Below are 11610 nucleotides of genomic sequence, written 5' to 3' on the forward strand. Positions count from 1 at the left end.
CATTTTAAGGTCATTCTCCTGTTAAAGAGCCCTTTATATTCCTTTTCAGCGTCATATTTGTACTCTTGGGGTTTACTAGAATAGCTTTACATGCTTTAATGTTAAAAAAAAAAAATATATATATATATATATAGGCATCACATGTGAATAACTGGGCTGGAGAGGGGTTGTGTTTTATCTACAGGGGTATTTAACAAAAAGACATAAAGTACCTGACACATAAAATCGGCTAACATTTTTAACTACAATCATTTTCTTGATATTTAAAGTGCTGTGGTCAAATTGACCCCGAGGATAAAGGATTTTCGTAAATAACCATTTGAGGATAACAGGACGGTGATATTTCATCTTGGATTGAACAAATAGATGAATAACACTTGCCACCGAAGACAGACTGAGGTCTATCCCCACGCCAGGGGAAAATATTTGCATTTTCCGCTAGCACATGAGTAAATAAAATGAACTTATTGTTAACGGAATAAAGGCACTTTGCTTTAAATCAAGCACTCGTTGAGGTGCGTGGACACTGAACTTGGTGTTGCAGTGTAGTCCCCTATTCATCCTGAACATACTCTTTAAAAAACAGCTTTTCTAATGGAAATCAGCGGCGCCCTCAGGTCACACGCCTTCTCCTTTCCATGCAGGCTTTGATATGAGAGCTTTGTACACAGTGCTCTTCTTTGAGCTGTAGCAACAGGCTATATCAATATATATGAGGCGATGCAGTGTCAATATAAAAACAATACAATTACAATGTATTATAAGAATAAAATATATTTACAAACCTTAATGCAGTTAAAGGGTAACCACCGTTTTTTTTTACTACCTGGACCCTATTTTCCTGTTTCTGTGTAGGGCTGGGCGATATGGAGAAAATCAAATATGACAATATTTTTGACCAAATACCTCAATATCGGTACCGCAACGATATTGTAGTGTTGACTATTGGTGCTTTCACAAAATATTTACACAATGAGATTTTTGATAAATAATCATCAGTAATGTGGATATAATGTCTAAGTGGGTAAAGGTAAATAATAGAGCAGTTACAACAGTCTGATAAGTTCAGAAAATGACATCACTTTACTGTAATGCAGCCTTTAAAACCAGGAAAAGACAACATCTATGCCATATTACGATATCCAAAATCTAAGACAATATCTAGTCTCATATCACGATATCGATATAATATTGATATATTGCCCAGCCCTATTTCTGTGTCTAAGTGACTGATGGGAACAACAATCTTTGACGTTGGTCCAGTATTAAGCGAGATCGCTGCAGTCGGCAGTCAGAGAAACAAGCTACAATGTAATAATTAATAGGGCAGTTGTCCAGCTTGTATTTACCTTCACAAAAAAATTTTTTTTTGCCACTGACAGGCTCAGATTAATATTCTAAGTGTCTGAGAATGTTATGGAAAGGATCCCTTCAGGGATAAATCTCTCTAAAAGGTCTTTAAGACCTTTTTGTTTAACCAGAAACAGCTCTGAAGTCACTAGCACTAAACCAACCAGACTCCATTTAAAAAAGCAATACTTTTATCCAAAACTGCTTTTCATAGTTTTATTTTGTTTCTGGCGACTTTGAATGAAGTGTATTTTACGATGCTAAAATCACTGTTTATTTACATGGAGTCTGGTGGGTTTAGCGAATGCAATTTTGCGGATGTTTTTATGTTTAAAAAAAGCATCTTACTCTTTAACAGAAAGGTTGACCTCCTTAGAAATCCTTTCCATAATATTGTCAGACACTTATTATATTAATCTGAGTCTGTCAGTGGCAAAACGAGCAGTTTTGTGAAGGTAAATACAAGCTGGACAATTGTCCTATTAACTTACATTGTAGCTTGTTTCGCTTCTGTGGCCGCGTGACTTTCTAGAGCTTCTCGCCTTTGACTAAACGCCAGCCCTTGCCACCAAAAAAACAGACCGGTCCACCGGGAATTGGCCTGCTATAAACTAACTAAAGTAAATCACCAATTCAGTGTTAAGAAAGAATACAAATGTGAAAACAACACTGAAATCCCTCCACTCTCGTGTTTAGGCGTATAAAATCTCTTTCAAGCAAATTCAATTCAATTCAATTCAATTTTATTCATAGTATCAAATCATAACAAGATTCATCTCAAGACACTTTACAGATAGAGTAGGTCTAGACCACACTCTATAATTTACAGAGACCCAACAGTTCCAGTAATTCCCCCAAGAGCAAGCAAAGACTACATTATTACATTATAACATGATAACGGCCATTTAATTTCTAGTTATACCCAGAATTAGATCCAGGTTAGGTGAGGGCGCCTTCAGTTACTATGGTCCTGCTCTCTGATGTATGTGTGTGTGTGTGTGTGTGTGTGTGTGTGTGTGTGTGTGTGTGTGTGTATATGTGTGTGTGTGTGTGTGTGTGTGTTTCTATGTTACTAGTTTCAGGTATATATTTACAATAGGTGACTGCACCAAGGAGACGGACATAGTTTCACTAAGAATTTGTTTATTTTGCAAATGGTAATAAATCATTTTAATTATTCTGGTGTTATTGGAATAAATAATATTTCAAAAAAATCTTTTTTATAAAAAATCTCAACAAACATCTTCACACTAAACTGAAAAAGGCTGTTGCTGCAATTGTGTTAATTTTACAGGAAAAAAAACACTGCACTAATAATGAAGAAAACGCTGTTATTATTAGACGAGGAGCCTACGATCATAATGATGACGTTACTGTTTAATGCAGGACACTTTTTACATGTTGTGGTCAATTTAGAGATTTTGGTCTATTTTGCTTCCATGTGTCCATATGTCTAACTGTTCAGATGCATCAATCAGGGCCAGGGGGGGTGTCTAACTGTTCAGATGCACCAATCAGGGCCGGTGGGGGGTGTCTAACTGCATGTCAATCACTGCTCATGCACACACATTCATTCTCCCTTGTGGGGGGAGGGGCTTAGGAGACTGATATGTTTTAGTTATTTTGTTTATCCTGTTCACCTACAGTGCCTTGTCAAATGAATGCAAATTAGCGCATTTTAACTAGTTAACGCCTAATTTGCATATCGATGATGCCTCAGCTAAACCTTAGCTAACTTATTACACAAGCTAGCTCATGCATGTTAGCAAGACACAAGTTAACTAGCTATTTGTTTTGTCTTTCGGCTAATTAGCTGTAAACTCGAGGCACTGGCTGCTTAGTCTTTTGTTCTGTGTGCAAACAGGAATGTATAGGCTATATTCATTCATAATAAAAAATAAAAAATAAAAAAAACATGCATCCAGAAAAAAGGGCACTTTCTCTCGAGGAGGAAAAAGGGCAGGTGCTCAAGCCCCTTTTGATGTCTATGTGTGCACGTGCATGTGTGTGTGTGTGTGTGTGTGTGTGTGTGTGTGTGGATAGATAGATTGATACTTTATTCATCCCGAAGGAAATTTTAGGATCCAGTAGCTTAGACAACCTTAACACAACAAACACATATACACACATATATCACACATGCATAAGAATAAAAATAAAAGTCACGCACAGAAATGCAATGACCATGATAAGGTGCTATGGTAGACTGTGTGCAATGGCGACAGTGCAACAGTGAACAGTGCAGGGATTGAACAGTGCAGTAGAGTATTATTAAATATTAACTCTGACTATGAAATATTAACATAACATATTAACTGACTGATTGAATAAGAATAATAAAGAACAATATATAACAGGGAATAAGTTATAAGATGTACAGTAGTTGTTATGACCACAGTCCAGATTGGTGTGTGTGTGTGTGTGTGTGTGTGTGTGTGTGTGTGTAAGTAATAAAAGGTGCTCTATATAAAATTGCCATTGCCATCATGTCATTTGTGAAGTTTTAAAATTAGCACCCCTAAATTTAGTCCAGGCACCCCTAGAATACTGATCCAAAGAGACTATAAAAGTACACCACCATTTCATTTGGAATAGCCTACCACCTCCTTGGTAGGTAGTACTGTGGCTCAGCATTAAAGTACGTTTCCTCACATTTGTTGGTGTCTTTCTAGTTACATAGTTCAGTGTTCCCCCTACCATAATGGTCCAAAATGATGTTAAAATGCAAAGTTAGCGCAGTAGTATAACGTTTTTGAAAAATGACGTTAAGAGGTCGGATCCTAGCATTGCACAGGCTGTCACAATGCATTTCTGAACATGAACGATAAAATCAGATCACCTGTAGACTCGGTTTCCGGAGGGGAATGTCCAGTGACGCACATCATCTGCAGGTCGGGATATCAGAGGGCTAAGTGTAACTGAAGTGAAGTATGAGTACAGGAGAGTAATCCCACTACCGGGCTGGCTGCTATAAAGGAGCGCGTGCCGGGCTCTCTGGACAGGAGAACGCACGAGACCGCAGAAGAAGTTGTTGCAGAGGCTGAGCGCGCGCAGAGCATTGAAGACAGTTGGCTGGATCCCGCCACAGCGTTTTGACGCACGCACGCACGCACTATGGACTACTGTTGAGCTCTGTGAAGAAGCAGTGCACGCACAGAACAGCTGCTGCTCCTGGCTCGAACCTTGAAGCTACTCGTTTTGTTTTTTTTTGTTTCGAAGTCGGTTATCAGCGGTTATTTTAACAGAGCAGTGAGTCGAACTTATTCAAACTGCGTCGAAGAACAGCGTCGCCATGATGAAGTTACTGCTGTTACCAGTTTTAATGGCTCTGCTCGTCGTCGCCCAAGTTTTTGGCGAAGAAAACGACATCAAAGAAGATGCTGACTACTGGACGAGCAGTAATCAAATTCAGGTATTTAGATCCTCGACATAATCATTCACCATCATGACACCTATCGCGTATTATTGTCTGGAGGCAAAAAAAGTAGGAATTAATAATTGTTTCTATAATTAAATCACAATCAGTTTTATTGTAAGTATACTCACATACACAAGGAATTTGACTTCGGTAGGTGTTAACTCTATACATTCAACAAATAGACATGTGGTAGTAAACATTCAGTAGACCAATAGTAATATAGACACATACTGTACAATAGAGACAACAACATAGACCTGCATAGAGGCACATATCAACGTAATATACAAAAATACAAATAAGACATAATATCGTGTTAGCCATAACAACTTTATAACGTGGAAATATGTCACTGGAAAAAAAAAAAAAGTTGCATAAACCTGTAACATTACTCGTGTAAGTTTGTACACAGATATGAAAAAGGTAAGACAGCTGATACAACTGGATGTGTAGTTTTTTTTTTACTTAATGATATCAATATAGCTCTGAGGTAATTAATCCCAGCATCAACGTATGCAGTATATATAGTCTACTGCTACACCTAATGACTGCTGTGTGTTTCTGTAGATAGAGTTAAGCAATAATGATGGAATATTATGGGGTCAAGTATTACACGTTATCAGCACCTGATAAAGAAGTTTTTTTAAATGTGGTCTGGTGTATTTTTGCCCTTTTTACTCATTCTGTGCTCTCTCCATTTGCCATCATTTTGAATAGAATATATGATATAATTAGACTTGAGACTAGACTACTAACACGCACAGTGTCACACTTCGCCAGCCCGATGAACTGAAGACAGTTCTGTGTGTGTGTGCTTCAAGGCTGCTTTTCCTAAAAGAAGAATCAACCCCCCCCAGTGTGTAATAGGGCTGCACAATATATTGTTTGTTATCGCCATCGTGATATCAACTGGCACAATAAACGTGTCATGAAAGGCTGCGACATATCGGAGAGACAGTCCAAAAAATTCTGTATTAGTTTAAAGAAAATACCAGTACAAAACTGCACTTTAAAATGTAACTGGTGGTGCCTTTTATATTGAATTCATTCTTCAATTGGATCGATAAAAGAATGTTGGAAATTATTTCCTTTTGTTTGTTTTAAATTCAACAAGCAGTTTGTTGTATTTGAGCAGAAGACTGAAAGCAGCAGAACTGAGTACACTGAAATATCTGTTTATTTATGGCAAGTAATAGTTATCCCGATATTCAACAATGTTATTGAATATTGCATATTTTCCTCATAACGTGCAGCCCTAGTGTGTAATCACTCCATCTGTTCTCCGTGCACATCCATGCATTTGCCCAAACAAGTGTTCATCTAGACCCGTAGTAAACACAGGAAAAACAGCAAATGCCAATTCATTAGTCAGCTATCAATGAAATATATTTTACATTTGATTCTAGAAAATTGTAGGAACAAGTTGTTTTTTTGTTGACATGGAGCCCCATTAGTTGCTACTGTAACACATGGAAGATGATTTGTATCAGGTGAGACAATCTTAATGAACAGAAGATTCTAGGACTGCGTAGCACCCGTCGTGCAGATGGAGACAGACTGTGGCCGTGCTCAAAGCAGCCGGCCAACAGGAAATTAAATCAACCCTTAAGTGCACAGCGTAGAAGGAGCTGAAGCCCAAACTGCCTCCGTTCATATGGAACACACGCCCTGTGTTTGACATTGCGAGTTGGAAACGAGCCAAGCTGCTCCATCAGTTGCAAAAACTGAAGGCGGGGCCGTTCTGCAGATGAATGAGCCTACAATAAATCATTACAACTTCATGTGCGAGACATTATTGGTCTCACTAATGCATACTGTGGAAATATGTATCCTGTGATGGAGACGGAAACACTGAATCAAAGTTCAAAATTCAAACCTTTTATGGATTATTAGTAGGGTTGGGTACCGAAACCCGGTTCCACTATGGAACCGGCAAATGTTATACCCTTATATAACAGACAGAAAATGTCACATTAAGATGCATTCAGGAACAGTTTGGGGACTTCCATTTCATGATTTCTAACTGACCAGTAGAGCTGGGCGATATGGAGAAAATCAGATATCACGATATTTTTTTGACCAAATACCTCAATATCGATATTGCGACAATATTGTAGGGTTGACAATTGGTGGATTTCTAAAAATATTTTTTTACAGTGAGATTTTAGATAAACAATCATCAATAATGTGGTAAACAGTTCCAAGTGAAATTATAGAGAAAAAAATAACTGGTTTGTTCCCAGCTATATACTGACTATGATTACATGCATGCACAAAAACAACAAATCTGCAATTCTTCAACAGACTTTCTGAGAAAATGTAGTTAGTATGTGCATGCTATTATCAATTCAGACAGCGTAATTGTATATATCTCCATATGTGATTTCATCACAATATGATTCCATAGAAAGACGATAAATTATCATATTGAAATTTCACCCAGATAAAAAAATACCTTTTCACTTAGCAGTTATTGCTTCAGCATACACACATTGCGGCTTGGTGTCTCTGTGAACATTCATTGAGATCCCCCCCCCTCCCCCTCAGGATGGCTGGCTTGCCAATGACCCTTTCAGAGAAGCCCTGCTGAGGATGACGAGAAAGCCGCGGCCGCGTCAGTTCATCGGTCTGATGGGGAAACGCTCCATGGGTAAGGGCTCCGTCTCCGCACCATCACACGCTTTTACTTTCTCATCTGCTGTTGACTTTATTCTCTCTCTCTCATCCCACAGCAAATCCACAGATCACCCGCAAAAGTAAGTCAAATATCCCATTCACTTGTTATTCCATTGTTCTTAAAAGTCAGTAAGTAGTGGATACTCCTTAGCCTCTTTCATCAGTGTCCAGTAAAAACCTCCTGTCTCCATATTTGGTCATTAGTAGGTCCCTGTGCTGGACCTTTGCCAGCGTTTTTACAAGAAGTGAGGTCACACCGACCCAACCCCCCAGACACCAAAAATATCATCTCTAAAGTCTTTTATTTAGACTTTTCATATTTTATAAAATGATGTTTTCTGTAAATTGTATTCCTCCAAATGAAATTCTTAGTTCCTATTGGCTTATTTTATTTACCTTTTTACAGGCAAGTCATTAAGAACAGGTTCTTATTTACAGTGGCAGAGCCACTTATACACCAGACGAGCCAGCAGGTGTTTTAAGTTCAGTATGTGAATTTGTCCCCCAGACTAGCGCTGCAAAGGTTATTTCATTAGTGGTCAACTATTAAATTAATCGCCAACTATTTTGATAATCAAATAATCGGTTTGAGTCATTTTTTTTAATAAAAAACAAGACAGGAAACTGAATCTCTTTGACTTGTGGACAAAAACGAGACATTTGAGGACACTGATCCACACTTTTCACACATTTTCTGACATTTTACAGACCAAACAACGAATGGATTCTTTTGAGAAAATCATGACCACATTAATCGACTATGAAAATATTTGTTAGTTTCAGCCCTATCCCAGACATGAAATCTCCCCTCCCCCCACCCAGTAAAAGTGGATTGGACCATTTGGTTTCAGACGCACAGTTCCAAAAAGCCTGAATAGTGGAAGCACGTTAGAAAAAAGCAAAGCCTTTCATATTTTTCCCCACAATATTACGAATTGGCTTGAATATGTACAGTATATTTATGTCAGCGGTTAAGAACAGGTGGGAAAACAAGATTTCACAGGGTTTAATTAGTCGACAACGAGCACAGATTCTTGTTTTTCCTTTTCTTTTTGAATGCTGGAGCGCATTCATTTGTCAGTAAGGAAGGGGTTCTGTGTGACAAAGAGGAAAAAAGATTAAAAAAACGGAGTGCCCAGGAACAAGGAATGAGGAGGAGGGGATTGTCTCTTTCTCTTAATGAGTCACCCACTCAGTGAAGTAACACAGCGCAACATAAGTAAATATACATGTAATTTATTGCTCTTATGCAGGCATGACTACAAGTCAGTCATCATTAGGGAGAGGGAGAGTGCTGCGATCAATGCCCCAAGGACATCTGGGAGTTAAATTGGATTGTTTACGCTTGTGATGGATAGAGGAGAGTACGCATTTTACCCCGATCCAGGCCTCTAACAATTATTGCATAATTCTCTAATTGTCAATTATTTTACATAATCGAGGTTTCTTTGTAGAACCGCAATTAACTGCCAACATTAGCTAAGGTCTTAAGGCGTATGGCTGGTAATTGTTGATTTTTTTTAGATATTTCAAATTGTAATTATATATCTTAAGTGATTATTGGTCGGACTATATCTTTTTATTGTTATTTCAATTGTTAGTTGTTGATCCTATACACATTGATAACAACAAAAATGACAAGGGGGGGGTACAGTTAGAAAAAAATGTTTTATGATAATAAAGAGGCGTTTTTTTTACTTCATAGGCTGTGTACTTGTGTTATTAAATTATCTGGGTCACATGACAGTGATATAGTCAAACAATGTATACTGGAATCCACTGGGTTAATGCTCATCAGTCTAATGCAGAAACTGATGTATGATGTTTGCTATTCCCTCAGGGCTCTTAATAGTTTTATAACACCCCAATCCAATACAACACCACACATACACCCCTTCCTCCTCCTGATCACATTACAGTCCATTACTGTGATTGACAGGGGCCGCAGTCAGCCTGCGATGCAACTGTCCGTCACATTTACACCACTGATAACCGACAGGACCCAGTGTCTACGAGTTCATCTGCAACAAATTCAAGTTCAAAGTCGATTTAAAATGCTCCGAGTGCCCGTGTGTTGCAAACAGCTACCACTGAACACAACCAGGTCGTATCCACGCTACACTAGTTTGAGATAAGACGAGATGAAACTTTATTATCTGTTCACACAGAAAATGTTCTTAAAAAACACAACCATAAAAAAAAAACATCTGTATGGTCACCCAACAAACATCTGACACACACTTCTGTCATGCATGCGCGCACACACACACACCACATCCAAACATGTAATATATGATTGCAGTCCCACAATGATTCACAGATCACATGTTTGTGTGGGGAGGTGGGTTTACATTCAATAATCACACACAAAATACACATGGTATTCCTTTATTAGACAGTGGATAGACAGGAAAGGGGGGAGAGAGATGGGGGATGACACTCAGCAAAGGGCAGCAGGTCAGATTCCAACCCGCGCCGCTGCAACGGACTCAGCTCAGATCGAGACCCCCCAAGGGGACGCAGGATTAGTCTCAAGATGGTTAACAGGGAAGCATAAAAAACACTTATGCAGCAGAAAAATAGGTTATTGTTTCACAGTTGAATCTCCATCTTTTCTCTCGCCAGGCCTCGAGTTAACAGTCTGACAAGGAATGATCTTTTGTTGGTTGGAATGGTCCCACCCTGCAGACATACACCATGCACCCTTTAATGACGGGACGCAACTAAACACATTTTTTTTAATGAGCCACAAGCCAAAGAGCTTCAGAATCTCTGGACTAAATGACTAAATGACTTTTTTATATATTACAATAAATGAAAATGTGTTGTATTTACACCCTGACAGTGTAGAGAGAGAGGTGAAACAACATTTGGACCAATATGTAGGGAGACAGAATTTACAGAAAACATAACTGTTAAATGAATCAATACAAGGAGAAATAATGAAAAGAAACTATAAAATATAATATAGATGATCAGATAAGAATCATTTTTTTTAACAGTAGATTTTTTTCCGAGGGGGCTTGGGTAAAACTGACCTTAATATTTCAAAGAATTCTGGTTACGGCCCTGATTACAGTTAGCTGAAAGAAAAACGTATGCTGTTCAGTTACAAGACAGAATGGTTTAAGAGGACTGTATTAAATCAAATCTCTTATTTTGAAGGGCATAAAGTCAACTCTTTTGTTGGGCTGATGGGAAAAAGAAGCCAAGAGGAGCCAGGTAAGTTCAAGTAAATTCTGCTCGTGTCTCGAGACACATCTCAAAGTTCTTACTTTATTTGTAAAAGTAATAAAAGGACTACAGATAGAGCAACATGTGTTCTAACGCTAACACGCTCTCTCCCTCTGCAGAGTCCTATGACTGGAGCACAATACAGATGTACGACAAGCGCCGCTAAACAGTCACCCCCCCCACCCACCTGCACCTCTTCTAGCCATTCCTGATCCATGGGAGGGGTTCCCGACGCTGGTTTTGTTTTCTCCAAACTGTGTATAGCTGTTAGTCGAATAAAAATGATTCTGTTTCCACATTGTAGTGATGTAGCAGTGCTGTAACTGTGCCAGTTTTTTTTTGTTTTTTTTAGCAGAAGGTAGATCGGGCGAGAGGAGGGGGAAGCGGCTTCATTGTCAATGTTAGTGGTTTCTGTGAGCCTTTTTAAACCATCTGCCATGCTACAAAGACTAAATGTTACTGTGGACCATCGAAGCAAGGCTGTACCTCCAGGGTATGCTGAAAATTGCACTGCCAAAGTCACTGCATAGTGCCTCATAACTGTTTAATTACAACTGATTGTTCTATAAATACTACACACTGGGACAGTTTCTCATTTTGGCTTTCGAATGACTTTAGAAGAGCTGTCATGTTCTCCACCTGGACATGTGGTGGATTTAACTAATGTAATAGTGATTTAACAAATATTAAAATTATTTTCTTTACTGGTTCAACTTCAGCTTGCAAGTTGTGAATTCATTGTGCTACAGTGATAAAATCAACTGGTGAGCATCTTTTTGTTTTAAACCTACATTGTGTAATGTTTTGAGTTGATTCTTAGCAAAAACCCCTTTGTTCTTTCACAAATATGTGCTCATTCATGTGCAATTACTTCCACAAACTAATCAAAAGTATTCTCGTAAGCGTAGAATCATCAATTCAGAATCATTCAG

General features: G+C 38.5%; 1 protein-coding gene across 1 annotated transcript; it reads left to right on the plus strand.

The window, feature by feature from the left end:
- The first annotated feature begins 4224 nt into the window (after positions 1 to 4224).
- Positions 4225 to 11489, plus strand: tac1 (tachykinin precursor 1). The gene is made up of 5 exons (XM_031279327.2): positions 4225 to 4762; positions 7316 to 7418; positions 7501 to 7524; positions 10610 to 10666; positions 10798 to 11489. The coding sequence occupies exons 1-5, from the start codon at positions 4643 to 4645 to the stop codon at positions 10842 to 10844; spliced, it is 351 nt and encodes a 116-aa protein (XP_031135187.1). The 5' UTR covers positions 4225 to 4642; the 3' UTR covers positions 10845 to 11489.
- Positions 11490 to 11610: the final 121 nt, after the last annotated feature.

This window comes from Sander lucioperca, chromosome 16, assembly GCF_008315115.2.
Source record: "Sander lucioperca isolate FBNREF2018 chromosome 16, SLUC_FBN_1.2, whole genome shotgun sequence".
NCBI lineage: Eukaryota > Metazoa > Chordata > Actinopteri > Perciformes > Percidae > Sander > Sander lucioperca.